Consider the following 20,272-nt stretch of genomic DNA (forward strand, 5'->3'; position numbering starts at 1 on the left):
CTCAGCCTGTTCCTCATCTGCAACATAAGAGGAGGTGATTACACCCCTTGCCTTTCTCGTGGAGTTACTTAGGCCAAACAAGATAAAGAAGGTAAAAATCTTCTATAATTGAAAGTAGTATGTAAATGCAGCACATATTTATAAGAAAGTAATGGATTTATAAGAAAGTAAATCACAATGACCTAAATTATTATGTTTTGGTTGTGATTAGGCACTGAAGAAGATGTAGTAAAGTCTAAGAAAACATTCCGGAGTCAAGCAATAGTGAATCAGAATGCAGAGACAGAGCTTATGCTGGAAGGAGATGACGATGCAGTCAGTCTGCTCCAAGAGAAGGAAATCGACAATCTTGCAGGTAAATTTTTAAATATTTTTTTATTTGTTGTAAGTAATAAATGCACACAAAGTTATTGAATTTAAAATCTATCTCCTGATGAATAAGCTAGAGCCAGTGGTTGGAGCAATACTCAATCATGTGAATGTTAATAATTTATCTCATTTCTAGTATTGAAAAGAGGAAAATACATATCAAACTAATGATAAATGAATAGCATCTACTTTCTGTGTAGTGAAGAGCAACTTTTAATATAGGAGAAATAATGGATAGCATAAACTGTTCCCATCTAACTGCCTAAATAATTGGGGGGCTGGCGGGGGGAACGGGATGGTAGACTTCACATATGACTAACATGCTAACAGCTGTGAAAAATAACCACTTCGGGCAGGTGACCATTGAAATAGCCATTTCCTTCCTGCTGTCACTCTTGGGAATGTCCCTCCCCATCTCTATTTTTTTTCCTCTCTCCCCGCACTGCTAATCCCCACTACTAGGAGACATAGTTTCACCTGCCCACCCTCAGTTTTCACTTTGTCCTGGTGCTCGTCTAAGGTCAGTTCAGAGCAGCATCTACAGTGGCCCAATGGACTGTATATACCTTAGTGTTGGCATATAACCATTTTTGGTTTTTAAACCACTTTTGAGAATCTGGTGAAAGCAGATTGTTTCATGAAGGTACACAGACAATCTTGTACACAGTATCAGAGGGTTCACTGACCCCTGGAATCCAGTCTGTGGAATCATATCCTAGATCTCAGGCTAAAAACTCCTGCTTTAGAGTCTCAAAAGTGGTTGAATCTTACCTCTATTCTATATTTTCACCCCATACAACATTGGAGTGGCAGATGACAATAGAGAAGTGGACTTACATTCATCATTATGTTTACAAAATAGCGCTCCTGTTTCCAGAACTGAGCTGAAAATTACCTGGCATGCATTAGGAAAGTCTCCAACAATATTTCTGCCCGTTAGAAATCTCTCACTTTTACCAAAGAGAAGATGTTAATTGTAAACTGGAGAGGAACGTTATTCTTCCTCTTTTAGAAAATGTTTAATAAGGTTATTCTAACACCAGCTCCTGGATATGCCTATGTTATTAGCAATTCTGTATCATGAAAACGATTTTTCCTATTTAAAACTAATCTTAAGTCCATGAACAAATGTTTGCCTTGAATTTCTGAGGAAATGTTCAAGTTTTAGTATTGTTGTTTTTGTGGGGTTTTTTAGTAGTTCAGAGATTTTTATCTGAGGCCACTTGGCAATTTAAGCAAATGAAATCCATTATTTCTTTTTGCCACAGATTGTTTTCTCGTTTTCTGGTCTTATTCTTGATCCTAAAGAACTAGAGAAAATTCACAAACACGATTTCTGACCTTTTGAGGTAATGTGTTGCCTTTCCTCACTCACATATCCTCACAGATATGTTCAATAATTACACAGTTTAGTTTAGCATCTCTGGTCTTTAGGTCCCACTAAAGGTAATTAGTTGATACAAATTTGGCTAGTTTATTATGATGAGATATGCCCACTAATACCAGAAGCAAAATCTGGTAATGATTAATGACTCCTTTATATTTCTCTCTTTTAATGGTAGCTTGAGTAATTATTAATATTAATTTATGCTTATAAACAAAATTCTCAAAATAACATTAAGTTAAAATATGTAAAGAGCAATGAAAGCAGGCTTGAAATAAACTGTTTAAAAATCGAATCTTAGCCAACGGTCTCTATCAATACTCCTACAACTTCTGTCTTTTAAACAGATTTTTCTTTGAGCAGATTTGCTCTTTTCCCTATCCACCAAATCCTAACTCATACTCTTTCTGTGGAATCCTCGTGTCTGAAAAATCTTATAAACTGTCCTAAAATATTGATCTTCTTCTTAGTCTACAGTGTTCATGTTTAAATCAGCAGTGCACAAATGTGACCCTGAACTTTGAATGCAGTAGAAAAGAAGTAGGGGATGGATATTTTGTGAAGGGAGAAGTAACAGTCACAGAAATAGTCTGCATAATATATAGGTGTCTAATGTTATGCTGAAGCCTACTTACTAATCTGGACTGCCATGATAGTGACAATGTCACATAAAAATAATTTTGGGGCTTCCCTGGTGGTGCAGTGGTTGAGAGTCCGCCTGCCGATGCGGGGGACGCGGGTTCATGCCCCGGTCTGGGAGGATCCCACATGCCGCGGAGCAGCTGGGCCTGTGAGCCATGGCCGCTGGGCCTGTGCGTCCGGAGCCTGTGCTCCGTGGCAGGAGAGGCCACGGCAGTGGGAGGCCCGCATACTGCAAAAAATAATAATAATTTTGGAAGTTAATTATGAACCAGTATTCTTAGGTTTTAAAAAAAATCAGCTGTAAGTTTTAAACCACATAAATACATAACTTTTTTTGTTGCTCTGACAAATTCTTATCCAAATAATTGTTATCTCTGTCTCAGAAGTCAAAATTTGCTAAATAATAATGTCTTTCTTAGGATCAGTTTCTGTTTATAAAAAGAAAAAAAAGAGGAAGTATAGCCAGCATGTCTTGCTAGGAACCAGGTGGTGTTTGAAGGGCTTCATGTGCAATAACCTATTTAATAGTCACAACAATCCTGAGAGGTAGATACAATTATTATTACTTTAATTTTACAAATGAGGATATAGAGGTCAAGACAAATTTAAGTAGCTTGCATAAGGTTAACAAGTGTATAAAATAATGTATTTCCTTAAAAATATGTAGTATATGGCACAAACTAAAATACACAAAATAGTGTCTTTAAATAAATATGTATATATACTTAGAAGTTTATGAATAAGCATAATAATTCATTTTAGTTTTATATATGTGTTCCCCAAAATCATCTAGTAAGTTAAAAAAATCTGACAGGGTATTTTCAGCACAACTGTATTTAAACATTGACCCTTTCTCATGTTTTCCCCATTTTCCTTGGAATTTTCTAGTTTTAATAAAGATACGATGTCCGCAAAGTTCTACAGTTTTAAGTGTCATACAATTTTCTGTTTCACTTTTAGTTCCCTTTCTTCCCAAGCTGTTCATCTCAAGAGGCAAGTTAAATATGTGTGACTAGTAATTACTCAATTTATTATGTATTGTTGCAAATGGCTAATATGATTATAATATAGAACTATGCCAATCAATATTACATTAATAACACCTAACTTAATTTATTTTAATTGCTTTTTTAGTTTGTAGAGATTGACCAAAGTGAATTAGCACCTAAGATTTCATATGTAATTAAAAATTTCAACTTACTAATTATATTGTTACTTAAAACATTGAAATTAATTTGTGTAATTCAACTGATTTTAATCTAAAATCTCAATTATTTATTTTAATTTGAAATTTAGCTTGGCAGGTTATTTCTTCAAGTAATTATTGAGTAACTAACATTTAAAATTAACTCAAATTTGTGTGAATTGACAAGTGAATGATTTAATTCAATTGATAGAAAGGCTTGTCTCCCACTAATAGAATATATTTAATTTCTTTTAGAGTAGTAGTTCTGTCACATATGCGGGTAACAATAGAAATATTTTACATAATAGAATTAGAATTCATACGGATTCCTTTATTGTTACTTCCAAATGTTAGTAATTTTGCTAATTTAGAGAATTCTGAGTTAATGTTAATGATGATGGCCCTTCATGCTTTATCAGTTCTGTAAGTTGTTAAAAATGTTTTGTTTATGTATATGTAAGCTGTTGTTACCAACAATCCACCCATGTATTTAATGTCAAATAACTTAAACGATTTTCTACAAGCCCACACCGCCAATGTCCAAACTTCTCTTTTTACCTGAAATATCCTTCACACATCTCTAATCTGCACCCTCCCTTATCTCCTCCTATCAAAATCTCTACCCTTTTTTATACCTATTTAAATAAAATACTTTGTGAAATATTCACTAGCCAGCCTTATCACCCCATAACTTTTTTTTTTTTTTTTTAATTGTGATACACGGGCCTCTCACTGTTGTGGCCTCTCCCATTGCGGAGCACAGGCTCTGGACGCGCAGGCTCAGCGGCCATGGCTCACGGGCCCAGCTGCTCCGCGGCATGTGGGATCTTCCCAGACCGGGGCACGAACCCGTGTCCCCTGCGTCGGCAGGCGGACTCTCAACCACTGCGCCACCAGGGAAGCCCCCCATAACATTTTTTGACAACAACTTTATTGAGATACAATTCACATACCATACAATTGACCCATTTAAAGTGCACAATGATTTTAATGATTTTTGTATATTCACAGTTATGCAACCATTGCCACAATTTTAGCACATTTCATCACCTCAAAAAGGAATCTCATATTCTTTGGCTATTCCCCCCAACTTTCCCATTCTTCCTCCACAGCCCTAGAGGACCACTAATCTACTTTCTGTCTCCATAGATTTGCCTATTCTGGACATTTCATGTCAGTGGAATCATATAATATGCAGTCTTTTGTGACTGGCTTCTTTTAGTTAGCATGATGTTTTCAAGGTTCATCCATGTCATAACATGTATATCTTTTTTATGACGAATACCATTCCATTGTGTGAATGTACCACATTATCCATTCTTTGTCATTTATCCATTCAAATGTTGATGGACATTTGGTTCGTTTCCACTTTTTGGCTGGTATAACTAACAATACTGCTATGAACTTCTATTTACAACATTTTATTTGAACATAAGTTTTTTCTCTTGAGTATGTGCCTAGGCATGGAATTGCTGGGTCAAATAATTACTCTATTTTTAACTTTTTGAGGAACTGCTAGGCTGTTTTCCAAAGTGGCTTCATTATTTTAATTGCCATCAGCAGTGTGGGAGGGTCCAGTTTCTCCACATTCTTCCCAATGCTGGTTATTATCTATCTTTTTTATTATAATTGCCCCCCAAATTTTGATTATATTAATCTTAAGACACTTATTACATAAAGCCTTGTTTTGTAGATGCTGTTCTATACGTTTTATCCCTCCTTTTAGACTGTAAATTCCTTAAGGCTATCAACCATATCCCATGTACCTTTGAACCATGAAGAAATCTAACAACATTACTTGCCCTTAAAATGTTCCCATTGAAAAAGTTTCATTATAGGTAAACTGGAGAGCTGAGATAATTATCTAGTTAATTTATACCAAAACAAAGAGACAAAATAAAACTTTTGAGCTCTTGAAATTAAGTATTTGGGAGCTTGAATTATCAGATCATATGTTCATACTAATTAAATCATTCAAATAATGACTCAGTTTATTACTTGTCTTTTCCAGTGTATGAACATCTAAAGTTAAGCTAATCTTGGTTCCATCCCAGTTTCTACTAATTATGTCATTTTAACTAAATGTCTCTTAAGGTCCCCATTTTTAACATCAAGATACCTCTGTGACTCTTAATCAAAAAAATAATAACTCTCTCTATCACATGGAAAAGATGTCCTATAACCAATGGACTATAATGCTATTTTGAATATTTTAAAAAGAATAATTAGTATAGGGAACTAGCAACATGGGGAAGAAGTGTTAGAGTGTAAGGGTTGGATTTTTTGTGGGGGTGGGTTTCAAAATGGTAGATTTACAATCCTTTACACACACACACACACATACACACACGCACACACACATACACATGCGCACACACACACACACACGCATACATACTCTAACCAAAGTCAAGAATCCGAAACTTAGAAGAAATGCGTTATGTGAATTTAAGAATGAGAAAAATATAGAAATAAGGGAGGTCTACTAAGAGAAATAGAATGTGGTCAGTGGGAGGTTCTCCTAAATGACAATCACTTTCCCCACGTGACTCACCTTTGAAGCTCATCACAGTTCCCGTGCACTTTCACTGATGTTTAGAGGGCAGTACCTGTTCAGACTGTTTTTCTTATTGTTAACCAGTCAAATTCTTTGCATTTCGTACAATCTCTGTTCTACCAATTCAAACTAAAAGCAGGTATCAAATGATAGGGACGGAGGAGGAAACTGTTGCTTAGAATTTTTTTAAATTATGAAAGTTTCAGGCATACAACGTTATAATTCAACATCTGTATAAATACAAAGTGATCACCTTCACAATTCTAATTACCATCCATCACTGTACAGTTGGCCCCCTGCACTTATTTACTTAGAATTTTTTTAAGGTTGACCATTCCTACCTCCCTAAATCTCTATTTGACTGCATTTCACATACTCATTTACTTACTCAGTAACAGTTTTTGAATACTTAGTGACTATGTAGAACTCTGGGGTTCGGAGACTGATAGGAAAAAAAAAAGTCAGCAGGAGAATCAGTTCTGCTACCCCTACTCAGCAACTCAAATAACCAGGAATTATGGTATAGAATATGCGTACCCTAATAAGTGAAAGTAGACAATTAAGATGATCAGATAGATAATTTAGGCCTTTAAATGTTCTAACTTGAAATATTCATCTACCAGAGGCAAACTTGTTTATTTAAGGAGTGAATGTTACCTAAAAACTGAGCTAATAAGAAAGGAAGATAAAAGCAAAGTATAGGGCATACAAGAAGGAAGAACTCAAGAGTCTAGAAAATTATAATAATAAAATGAAAGGAACAACAGAATTCTAAAAACTAAGAGTTTTTCAGGGAAATGTGTTATTTAAAGAAGAAAAAGGAATATAAGCCGAAAGCACAGAAAAAAATTACTATAATTGTTTAATGGAATAAGAATATAAATACTATAGATGAGAACAAGGTCAGTTGTTTCATAGATGCAGATAAATTCTGACTCAGATCATGTCAGCTTGAGTCAGGCCTAACTATTCCACACAGTCCAATTCTAATATGATTAATGAAGATTCTTTTCCTGAAAAAACTAGTATTTTAAAAAAATTCCTTAAAAGTTACACTTAAGATGTTTTAATTACAAAGTCTAACTAGACTGGAATCAACCTGATAATTTGTATTTAGGGGAAAATATCTTTTAAACATTCTGGATTCTCTGAAATGCATTTTGCTCAGGATTTTCCCCTTAATTTTTAAACCCAAATGTGTTTTAAGGGAAATTTAATCCATATGTCCCTGACTCACTCACACTTAACTCATCAAAATGTTGTTTAGTAAAAGCTATTTGATGTTGAAAAAGCCTTATGAGTCTTTATAAGTCTTTTTTCTCTCTCTTTGAATTAGGAAGTTGCTTTGCAGTCATAAATAGTATACCCAAAGGGTTCGTGTTCAGCTTCAAACAGAATTCGCAAAGCTCTTAGAGACAACATTAACACATGCCCATTTCTTACAAAAGCTAAAATACTTAAACTTCTAAGTTAATTTTTTAATTCAGCTGAAAAGTTGTGAAAATCAGTAAAAGCTTCACCTTGAATATCTAGCCTTCTTAGCCTTTCTTCATTATTTTTACAATGTCTACAAGGCCATTTTAGAGTCTGCAAATACTTTACTGTATCCATCTTTCTGTATCTCCAAAAATGCATGTCCTCTCCAACCATGGATTCTGTAGTCTATAAAAACACTTTTAAGGTACTTTTAAGTGTAACAACATCCCACTAACCAAACTTTGTAAATTTAAAATATAATAAAAGGACATAATTCAACTACGTTTGTTAGACATCAACCATGATTCAGCTTATATATAATGTTCTTACATCTTTTTTTTATTTTAAGAATAAGCCATTCTTTGTTATGCTGCAAATCTTTCACAAACCACAGTGATGAGGTCTGTTCTTTCTAATACAGTGTTCTAGTTGAAACCGGTTTTTATTTTTTACTGTTTTCTCTGTATGGAGAGTTTCCCACAAAGTAATCCCTCTACAGATTTATAGTTATATTTACTACCATCCTGAAAAGTAGTGGCAATGAACAACTCAACTCACTTATCAATAGACCATCTCTCTCCTATATGTAGGCAGCTAATATTTCAAATGTCATGTTTTTTAAAGAGGATATGATGAGGATATTATTCACCTGTTGAAAACATGTGGGTCACCACATTTGTCACACTTGGAGGGGAAAAAAAGTGTGAGATAACAAAACTGTTCCTAATGCTGAACTCTGGGCGTTAGCAACGTGGAGAAGAGGAAGAGGTGAGGTTTCATCACTGCCTCACCTCTGAGTGCTCTGCCCTCCCTCTGAAAGCTTTTGGCACTAATTCACAAACAGGTAAAAAACTGATTTTGCCACTACATTTGGAGCAGTGCCATACAAAAAGACAAATTAGTCTCTCTGCATCCTGAAAATATTTTATTTATCTAATTATTTTGTTTCGATGACTTAGTGCTATGGAGCCAGAGCAACAGCCTGCAAGGGTACCTCAACATAAACAGTCAGCACTAAGGACAAGTTTTACATGGAAATCCATTTATAAGTAGTTGTTCCAGTAGAATCTGCTCCATCAGATCAATCATCAGTCCAATAAATATAAATCTAGAACAACTTTTTATCAGCAAAAAAGAAGAGAAAGTCAGCCTCAGTTTGCTGGCTAAATATTGTTAAATATCTTCTTTCCAGATAAAATGTTTAGGCAGTTTTATTGATCAGAAGATGACAGATAGTAATGTTTTATGTGTTTTTTCCTCAAAGTTCTGTTGAATTTTTCCTTCATTTTAAGTCACTAACAGATGAAACAGCTAAATACAGTTGTAGTGCTATTTCAGTTCAATTTGTATCTAAAACAGGAATGTTAAGAACCAAATATCACAGAAAACTTCCTTTAAAAATAAATCTTGCATCTAAGATTGGGTTGTATGGATGAGTCTTCATTCACCAGCAAGTTTTCGGGGTGCGGGGGTGGGTGGAATGAGCTAGTTAAAGTAGTAAAGAGTAAATGTGGATGGGCAAATGATGCTGGCAGATAACTTTACAACTCTATGAATTAGGTATTATACTTCATTCTAAGATGTGGAAACTTAGGGTCAGACGTTGGGGTATTTATTTATGATCATATAACAAATAGCAATACATGAGCCAAGAAGTGAGCCCACTTTTCTTTCTCCGAAAGCCCTTGTTCATTCTACTACATCAGTGCTTTATTTTGGGTTTTATTTTTAAATCCTGAATTATAACCCATTGATGTGTTAGCAAATCAATTACTTGGACTATTACCAGCATTATCTGTAAAGGAAATAAAATGCAAAGAAAAGATTCAAATAGAAAATGTCAAAATTCATCACACGCAATAAAGATAAGAGCTGGAAGGACCTGTTGGGTCCTTATTCTCTGTTTCCAGATCCCAACTTGACTCAGGTTGGATGTGGTTATCCAAACAAAACACATATGAAATATTGAATATCTACTGTGCACAAGACATTACGCTGGGTGCTTGGAGCAAAAAGACACATATGATTAAAGTTCCTGCTTTCAAGGAGTTTACAGTGAAGAGGGAGGACAGATAATGAAAAGAAAAAAAAAAAAAAATCCTACATCTACAAAGGAAGCCATGATAACACAAAACAGGGCCCTTGACCGCCATGTGGATTCTGGATGGGTATTCCTTTTAGTTAATCATAAGTAAAAGATTTGGAGTTGTTACAGACGACATGTAAACATAGTATACTAAACTACCACCTTCTCTGTGAAACTACAGTAGGTTTAAATTATTCGGGTAGAAGTATGAGGCAGAAATCTCTGAAGGTTACTGGGGTGGGAGGCATTTTGTGCCATGAGGTACCTGTATTTTATCCTAAAGGCTACAGTGAGACAATGAACGACTTCTAAGCATGAAAAGATCTAATTTATGTTTTTTTAAAAAGTACTCAGGCCACTGTACAGATTATGGTTTTAGGATGTCCAGACTTGAGGCAGGAGGCTGTTGTCCAGATCAGAGGTGATGAGAGCCTAAACTAAATTGGTGGTGGAGGAAAGAGGAGAGGAGGGCAACTTGTAACAACACTTAGGAGGTAAGATGTGAAGGACCATGATAATTGACCAGTTGTGAGGAGTAAGAACGAGGGGAATCTGTCCCGGGAGAAGAAATGATGTGGAAGCTGTTAAATGTGTTTGGGAATGTAAAGATGCAGGGTTTTAGGGGAGAGAAGAATGAAGATGACTGGTCAGATTGGTCTGTTGGGTATCCATATTTTTCAAATGTATAGAATGGTTTGAAATTTGAGAACCAAGTTGGGCATGGAGCTCATAATTTAAACCTCTGAGATCACCCAAGGAAAGTGAGAATATAAAAGTAGAAGAGTAGTAGCCCAAAGTCAGATCCCCTGTGGAGCAACAAGGTTTAATTGGCCAACAAAGGACAGCTCCTCAGGGATACCAAGAAGGAAGTCAGGCAGAAAGAGAACAGGAGAGAAGACAGGCTTACCTTGGAGATATTGCAGGTTCGGTTCCAGACCCCACCACAAAGCAAGTATTACAATGAATCGAGGCACATGAATTTTTTGTTTTCCCAGTGCATAGAAAAGTTATGTTTAATGTTTATATCATATTGTAGTCTATTAAGCGTGCAATAGCATTGTGTTTAAAAAAATGTACATGCCTTAATGTAAAAATACTTTATTGTTAAAAAAAAATGCTAACCGTCATCTGAGCCTCCAGGAGGTCAGAATCTTTTCGCTGGTGGAGGGTCTTGCCCGGATGTTGATGGCTGCTGACCGATCAGGGTGGTGGGTGCTGAAGGTGGGGCGGCTGTGACAGTTTCTTGAAATAAGACCACAGTGAAGTTTGCCACAGGGATTGATGCTGCCTTTTACGAATGATTTCTCTGTAGCATGCAGTGCTGTTTGATAACATTTGCCCACAAGAGAGCAGCTTTCAAAATTAGGCTCAGTCCTCTCAAACCCCACCACTGCTTTATCAACTAAGTTTATGTACTATTCTTAATCCTTTGTTGTCATTTCAGCAGTCTTCACAGCATCTTCACCAGAAGTAGGTTCCATCTCAAGAAACCAGTTTCTTTGCTCATCTATGTGAAGCAACTCCTCAACTCTTCAAGTTTTATCATGAGATTGCAGCAAATCAGTCACCTCTTCCAGCTCCACTTCTAATTCTAGTTCTCTTTCTATTTCCACCACATCTGCAGTTACTTCCTCCAATGAAGTCTTGAACCCCTCAAAGTCATCCATAAGGGTTGAAATCAACTTCTGCCAAACACCTGTTAATGTTGACATTTTTACCTCTTCCCGTGAATCACGAATTTTCTTAATGGCATCTAGAATGGTGAATCCTTTCCAGAAGGTTTTCCATTTACTTTGCCCAAATCCATGAAAGGAATCACTATTTATGGCAGCTACAGCCTTTTGAAATGTATTTCTTAAATAATGAGACTTGAAAGTCAAAATGACTCCTTGATCCATGGGCTGCAGAATGGAAATTATGTTAGCAGGCATGAAAACAACATTAATCTCCTCGTACCTCTCCATCAGAGCTCTTGGGTGACCAGGTGCGTTGTCAATGAGCAGTAATAATTTGAAAGGAACCTTTTTTTCTGAGCAGTAGGTCTTAACAGTGGGCTTAAAATATTCAGTAAACCATGTTGTCAACAGATGTGCTGTCATCCAGGCTTTGTTAGTGCATTTTATAGAGCACAGGCAGAATAGATTCAGCATAATTCTTAAGGGCCCTAGGATTTTCAGAATGGTAAATGAGCTTTGGCTTCAACCTAAAGTCACCAACTGCATTAGCCTCTAACGAAGGAGTCAGCCTGTCCTTTAAAGCTTTGAAGCCAGGCATTGACTTCTTCTCTCTGGCTGTGAAAGTCCTGGATGGCATCTTCTTCCAGTAGAAGACCATTTCATCTACGTTGAAAATCTGTTGTTTAGTGTAGCCTCCTTCATGAATTATCTTGGCTAGATCTTCTGGATAAGTTGCTTGTACAGTGCAGCTTCTACATCAGCACTTGCTGCTTCACCTTTCACCTTTATATTATGGAGATGGCTTCTTTCCTTAAATCTCACGGACCAACCTCTACTAGCTTCAGACTTATCTTCTGCAGGTTCCTCACCTCTCTGAGTCTTCATAGAACTGAAGAGAGTCAGAGCCTTACTCTGGATTAGGTTTTGGATTAAGGGAATGCTGTGGCTGGTTTGATCTTCTATCCAGGCCACTAAAACTTTCTCCAGTCAGCAATAAGGCTGTTTCCCTTTCTTATCATTCATGCGCTCACTGGAGTAGCACTTTTAATTTCCTTCAAGAACTTTTCCTTTGCATTCACAACTTGGCGAACTCCTTGGCACAAGAGGCCTAGCTTTTGGCCTGTCTCTGCTTTCAGTATGCCTTCCTCACTAAGCTTACTCATTTCTAGCTTTTGATTTTAAGTGAGAGACCTGTGACTCTTCCTTTCACTTGAATACTTACAGGCCAATGCAGGGTTATTAACTGGCCTAATTTCAGTATTGTTGTGTCTCAGGGAATAGGGAGAGAGAGAGACAAGAGAATGGAAGGGTCCATGGAGCAGTCAGAACAAACACAACATTTACCAACTAAGTTTAGTCTTATATGGGTAGGGTTCATGGTGCCCCAAAACAATTACAGTATTAATGTCAGTGATCACTGATCACACATCACCATAGCAAATATAATAATAATGAAAAAGTTTGAAATATTATGAGAATTGCCAAAATGTGACACAGAGACTTGGAGTGTGCAAGTGCTATTGGGGAAAAAAAAAAAAAAAAAGCTCTATCAAGCTTCTGGATGCAGGGTTGCCACAAACCTTCAATTTGTAAAAAACACAGTCTCTGCCAAGTGCAGTGAAATGAGTTATGTCTATAGCATGCTTTAGAAGTCAAGGAACTCTGGCTCAGTCACTTTCAAACTGGTATTCCTTGGAACAGTTATTTTGAAATATGCTAGTGAGAAAAGAATATAGTTAAAGGTATTTGGAAAATTCTGAGTTTAAAAATAAAATGTTACGCAGATTGTGTGTTTTTTTTTAATTGATGGAAGGACTTTTCCAAACTTTTAGCATATTAATTAATATGTATGTCCCTAACACCTTGGCCTAAGTAGAGGATGAGGGTGAAGCCAAAAGGAGTGAATAGGAATGAGGAACTAAGAGGTGAAAACTGAAGTCCAGAAGCTTAACAAAGGAGAGGAGACCAAGATAAAAGAGCAGCTAAAGTGGAGGAGGGTAGGACCGAATGCCAGATGGAGAGAGTAACTGACCTGAACAGGAGGAAAGTTACATTTTCTGGAGAAAAAGGGATAACGATAAATGCAGAGGCAGAAAAATCTTTAGATAGAGGAAGACATTAAGATAAATAACCAAATTTCATTTTCTCCAAAATATGAATACTTCATTTATTATGCGGGCAGGATGGATGAATGTTCACATGTGAATTTTCCTAGGAAGGGGCCATATATTTAGTCATCTTCTCTAAGAGATGTGTGAGCTTCCGAAAAAGGACAGACACCACTGCTCCACACTGTAATACCTGAGCTTTAATCTTTGGTTCATTGACCTAAAAAAACCTGACATTGGAGGCTACGTGTGTTTTCAGTCCCGTCTCACACTGCTCCCCTTTACACCTCCTAATCGCTGGCCCATCTTATTTCCTACTGTCCACATCCTGCATCTGTTTGTTCAAACTCTTCTCCTACTTCACAACACTCTTCCCCGCATGTGCACCAGTCTGACTCCTACCCATCCATCACAGCTCACTTCAGTTCACTGCCTCACCCTGACCCCCCACAAAGGCTGGAAAGCATCACAGTTCTGTGAATGCCTATAGAACTTTTTTTTCTGTCCTTCTCTTGGTGGGAGGCAGTATACATAACAGTAAATACCCTGGAGTCAGATCACCGGGTTTGAATCCTGTCTCTACCATTTCCTAGTTGTGTGACCTTCCCTAAGTTACTTCAGCTCCCAGTCTCATTTTCCCTCTGTAAAATGGAGATCATAGCAGTACCTATCTCCTAGGTACATTATGAGGAACAAATGAGAATCATATACATCAAGTGCTTTAACAATGCTTAGCTAAACCCTTTCTCCCTTATGCTATGCTTATTCCTGTGTATTTCTTATCTTTACTATGTATTTTAAGCTGTTTGTGGGTAAAATCCATGTCTTATACATTATTGCATTCTCTCTCAGCGCACAAAACAGTGTATAATTTTTGTCGACTACATGAATGAATGAATGAATGAATGCTGAGTTAAATGTCTCTCTAAGCATTTAATTTACAAAGAGGAAACAACTTACACACTGGGAAAAATATGGCAGTTATAAAATTACGTCATTTAAAAAAATAATAGTATGCATGTAATATAGCTGGACTGACCAATTACATTGTAACTCACTGGTTTTCAGCATATTTTAAATTGATCTCTTCTATAAAATGTAATGTTTTTCATATTTTTAAAGAACGATTTGAAATCAATTCCAGAAAAATATAAAAGATGTAATCTATTATTTTAATTGACCTTTTTACTATGACATAAAAATGCAACAATGGTGTATATCGTTTTCTATATTCTATATTCAATTCCGTAAACACAGATGCTTACTTACTGTGTGACAGAGCCTGTGTTAGATGCAGAAGATAACGCCCCAGTCTTCAAGTAGCTTATACCAAGTGGGAGAAACAGCCTTCTAAACACATAATATCTGATATAAGTGCTGCAATAAAGATGTGCCCAGGAAACCATGGGAACTTAAAGACAAGGCACTAGTCCAACCAAGAGGTGCAAAGACCTAGTCCTCCTGGTACAGTAGATTTAAGTCATCTCCCCTGGTTTATTCACTCATCCAGTCTAGTAGGAACTTACTCTTCTTGATCATTAAATGATATCCTAGTGCTATAAAAGAGTCAATACTCTTCCAGAGAGTGAAAAATGGATTCCATATGTTGAACTGAATGTGATATAACTAGAAACACAAATCTCAGCTGGCTCACTTAGTGCATCAAAAGGCAGCGCAAATTATCACAATGAACATAAAAACTATCACTGTTTTTAGTATATTTTTGTGCTGGTAAATAAGTCAGTAATATTTTACTTAGAGTGTATATGCTTCGTAAGCTTTTTCTTCTATAAAGTTTGTCTTTGTGGAAAATGCACTAGTTTCTGTTTGTTTCTTTTTAACGTAAAGTATTATCTGTCCTACAAGGGAATCAAAAAAATAAATGGTATGTTAAAGTTAGAGCCTATCAGATTCTCTCTCAGGACTTTTAAAAATTATTTATTGTAAACACATTAAATGAGATTTTAGATAGATGCTCTGCCATGGTGAACAGATACTTTGTTAAAATGCAGCCTTCAATTGTTCTTATATAGAGGGCTCCATTCTTTCTGTTTCTGTTTCAGACTCTGGTAAGCTGAGTTTTACCAGAGGTAGGTTTGCTCAGATCTGAAAAGATTCATGGGCATTCTCAAGCACCTGTCTCATTTTGTACAGTAGTAATCTAAGGAAACCACTGCACTGTGGGGATGATTGATTATTGTTCATCTCAATCTAAGGATAGATTGTGTTCAGAAAGTCACCAGAGAGCACAAAGAGGCCACTTCTTGGGCACAGTGAGCTTGGTATAAAATTTGGATTTATGCAGTGTTTATATAATCAGTAGTGTGGTGTGTGTATGCTAGGGAAGGAGATAATAATGCTGGAAGTTAACTTTATAACACTTGGGTTATGTATTTTATCAGTTGTTCAAGTTATATTTTCCTGATTTAAGCAAAAATATTCTGTAACTCTTTTCATCACAAGAAAAGTTTTTGGAAATTTCAGAGCATCATTGTTCTGTTAATATATTTGGACCACTAACAATATTCTCTGTACATAAAGGAAAGCGTCACTGGTAGAGATTTTGTTACTATACTTTCTTTTTTTCTGAGGCATTTCAAATGCTTGAAACCCAGGGAAGTAAGTACTCTGGGTAAAAGGAATCTCAGATCTTCTGCAGCATTTTCCTCCTAACTTCCCTCTCCCTCAGGCTCATACACAGACATCTCCATTTTCTTAATGCCTAAAGTTTTCCTAGGATTCCAAAACAAAGTTCCAACTTTCTCATATTCTCATATTCTTCAGTTGCTTTGAGATTCAAACATTTTATTCTTTTAATTCTGTGGGGAAAACATTTTCTTTAAATTGATAGTACCCTACTTAAAAATAAGTCCAAAGCAGTGATAAATATTTTAGATGTGTTCAGTCACTCATGCTGTTAGTTATTTTCCTACAAATTTTATCACATTATAGAGCTGTAAGTTTTTACCTATTATATTTTCATCTTAAAAATTTTTTGGAATGATATCATTTTTCAGTAAACGTAAAGGATCTCAGATTAGTTTTATTTCTTCTAAATAATGCAGGATTTTAAGTTTAGTAATTTTGCAAAGATTAGTCAATGCTTATTATCCCAAAATAATGGTCTTTTACATGTTCCAAAAGCAAATTGAACATGTGGTTTCAAAGTGAGTTTGGAGTAAATCCATACAGCTGATAAAATTGTATTAATGTTAAACTAAGGTCAGAGAATATTCAAGTGACTCTAAAATACATCATAATTTCATGTACACTAAGTATAGTTTTTGCCAACTGAAAGTCATCAAATAATTGTAACGATACCAGTTTTAATTAAACTTCAGCTCCTTGTCCCTATGTATATATATTCTTTGTCGTGCTTTATATTGAAACTTTTAAGAATTTTAGCATCGTTTGAGAATTTAATCGCCATAATTGACTTTTAATAGCCAGAATGCTGTTGACCCCCCTTAAGAAATGATTAATTCCTGGATCTGAGGAAGAGAAAAGCAGCCCCTGACCTCAGGAAACAAATGGACCTGACCCTTACAAGGAGGCCTCGGTATCACTGGGAGCTGGCCTGGGGCTCACAGCTCCGCCATGGTGCTCTCCTGTTGGACATAAACAACCTCACAGAATACCAGCATCAGACAAGGCCACGTGATGATGTGAGGCAAAGAACAACTTTGTAATTTTGTCTAAGCACAGACAAAAACAGGGTCACTCTGCACAACGCCTAAACATTAACATCCCCCTTCCGTCATTATAGGAGTGACTGCTACTTCTTTGTCAATTACAGTTTTTAGCCTAGGTCTAGTCCTAGATAAGAGTTATTAAGATCTCCAATCACAGAATTATTGCCACTCCCTGACAGAGCCCAACCCAGAGCAAAGCCCTGCCTTCCTGAACCCTTCCCCAAATCACTTAACAAAAGCCCTGATCCTACAATACAGTAAGTCCTTTCTGATACCCTCTTACTTAGTCATCTCATGGTTCCTTCCCATGTTTCCCTCACTGCAAGTGAGCAATCAACCCAACTTTCTACACTACAGTTATGTTCCTGGTGGTCTTTGGCAGGAAGGTATTGACACATCCATAGCCCCAAAATTGTGAACACTGAACTGGTAGTTAAATAAAAATGTAAAAGAACTGTGTAAACTGTAAAGTTCTGTTTAAAAGTTGATGTATTAAGACTTATAGGCTTAGAATTATGTTTTCAGTAGAATCCTCCAAACCCACAAGTGGTTTTTAACATTCTAACTTTAAATTATATTTGATGAATAGTTCCCTTCCTAAATATAAAACATATGTATTTTCTACTCTAGGTTTACCCTCTCAACTGATTAAAGATCCCATGGCTCTAAAGAGAAGTTTATTCTTCTAAAGAATCTTTCCATTATGCTTGGGTGATCTTTGTTCTAGTTCAGATTTTAAATTAGCATTTAAATTAATGGCAAGTAATATCCCTATCCTTTCAAAAATAGTAATGGATCAATATTTCTTAAACATTATAGTGCCAGTTCTAAAAGGTAAATAAAATTATTTTTCCTTTAGTTACCACTTCAGATGGTAGAATTTTAAACTATTGTATGCAGCAATACAAGGGGAGGAGGTTTTGTCCCATCCATTTGTTTCACTGTCTTTTAATATCTGTCACCTTCTGTGTGTGCTTGAGGACATTGATATAATTTATCCTTTTATTGCCATAGTATTGATTAGAATGAATATATCTATACTCATACCCCAACTCACTACACCAAACAGTTATGAGATTAAATTTGTACCTAGTTATCGTCTAGAACAGAATCTCCCAGCTCACCATCTCTCTGATATCTAGACATGCTGCCCTTTCTAAACTACTTTTATTTGGAAAGGGATCCAAGGTTTTCAAATAACAAAATCTTCCATATGGAAGATCTGCTGGTTTGTGATTGTGCCTTATGTAAACATTTTAATATCGGATCCAGAGACTCCCCCAAAGGGGATTAAAACATAATCCCTCTCTGTATTGCTGTAGTGGATTAACTCTGTTCTCTCTGCGGCTGGTTTGCTCCCTGAAGGCTACAACAAAAAGACCCAGCGCTCCTTAAACATGCTATGGAATTGGAAGTTGTAATTGGAGATTTCCAAAGGACAAGGGTAAAAATGACACACTATTAAGGCTGAATATTTCATGAGTGTCTTTCTTAAAGAGGGACCAGTTCGAAGCCCTTTTATAAACCCCCAGAAAATCTCAATTCAATAGAATGAGATTGGAGTAAAATCAAAAGGAAAACGGGGTCGCCTTTCAGAAACGCAAACAGGTAGCGAAAATGTGCCCCCCGTTAAAAGTTCATGGAATTGTGAACGTAAAATTCGTAATACTGTATATCTCGATAAATTAGTTTGTATGGTTTTGATAATGTGTATCATGATTTTTTATTTTTTTTCCAATTTGATTGGATATGTTAAATTATATTTTAAGAGAACGCAGCAGTTCGCCATTTTTAATGTTTTTGACCACTCATCGTCTCCAAATGCCAGAAATCTCTGTTAAACCAGAAATCACTAGCTTTCTGTGTTTAGAATGACGACTTTTCTGAGGTTTTATCAAGGCCCAACGGTGTGTAAGAAGACACTGTTTCCGATGTGAATCAGGTCACCTTCTTTCTCACCTCACTCCAATCAAGAGTACACCTCCTGGATTTCTCCTGAAGGGAAATATGAAAAGTGGCATCCAGAGGAGCGTCCCGGTGGCTTAAGGGTTAAGGGAGCGGTTCGAACCGGCCCGAGCGTTGGGGGCTTCGGAGGGGGCGCGGAGGCAGGAGGCGCCGCAGAGCGCGCGCACAGACCCTCCAATAAACACAAAGGAGGGCCTGGGGAATAGAAACCCAAATCCACTTGTAATCGTACAAGAGATTCGGGCATAATTACTTGAGCAACCTAGATTAAGATTGATGAGCCTTTAAAGTGGCGCTTTAGATCGACCGCTTCGCCCTTTGGAAAGAAAAACCTTATGGAGCCGAGGTGGACCCCGACTCCGCTCGGCTCAGGCGGAAGCTACCCGCCCGAGACCCAGGCCGGGAGTCCGCGCGCCCGGGGGCCGGGCCCCCCGGAGCGGGCTCGTCGGGGATAGAAAGCCGTAAAGTCAAAGCAGGGGCTTGGCGTTAGCCTGACCCGGGCAGGCGGTCACGGTCGGCGGTGCGGGCTGACACTGACACAGTTTGCTCCATAGCCACCCGTTTAAGCGCGACAGCAGCCGACCGATTCCTCTCTGGTCCTCCCGCGGCAGAAACGCCCGGCTTTGTGCAGGACGGTCGTGGATTCGGTGTGTGCTGCTCCCTGGAAGCGCGAACTCCGCTGCAGTCCCCGCGCCGCCGGGCTGGGCCTGCTCGCTGCGGCCGTGGCGGTGGCGGTGCGAGCCGGTCTCCCCGCGAGGAGCCACCCGCCGGCGGGGGGGGCGGGGGGGCCGGGCCTGGGCAACCGCAGGGGGCCTGCCTTTTCATTGCTTTCCTCCTGCTGTTACTGTGACTCATTTGTCTGCATTTGGGGGGGGCGGGGGTGGAAGGGAATATGATGCACCCTTGCTACAGAAAAACAAATAACATTTTTTTGATTTCTAAGTCTTTATTTTAAGTCGAGGGTAGAGAAGAATGTCCCCCCTTCGGGGAACCTTAAAGGAGCAGTTAAGTAATGCCACTTTGAATTAATATTCTAATATGTGAAATTTGTAATTTTCGACTTTAACTCAGATGGAGGGAATTCGAAGTCAGCGCCTTAGTGGGCACACTTTCTAAAACATTTCTTTTACT

The 20,272-nt window shown here is 37.4% G+C and overlaps 1 protein-coding gene across 8 annotated transcripts in view; it reads left to right on the forward strand.

The window, feature by feature from the left end:
* NBEA (neurobeachin) overlaps window positions 1-20,272 on the forward strand; it is a 630,595-nt gene that overhangs the window by 408,639 nt on the left and 201,684 nt on the right. For all 8 annotated transcript variants that reach the window (XM_079902587.1, XM_079902590.1, XM_079902583.1 and 5 more), the window contains one exon: window positions 212-355. In XM_079902587.1, coding sequence (XP_079758713.1) covers window positions 212-355 — 144 coding nt within the window. The remainder of the gene's footprint in view (window positions 1-211; window positions 356-20,272) is intronic.

This window comes from Stenella coeruleoalba (genome assembly GCF_951394435.1).
Source record: "Stenella coeruleoalba genome assembly, chromosome: 18".
In the NCBI taxonomy this organism is placed as follows: domain Eukaryota; kingdom Metazoa; phylum Chordata; class Mammalia; order Artiodactyla; family Delphinidae; genus Stenella; species Stenella coeruleoalba.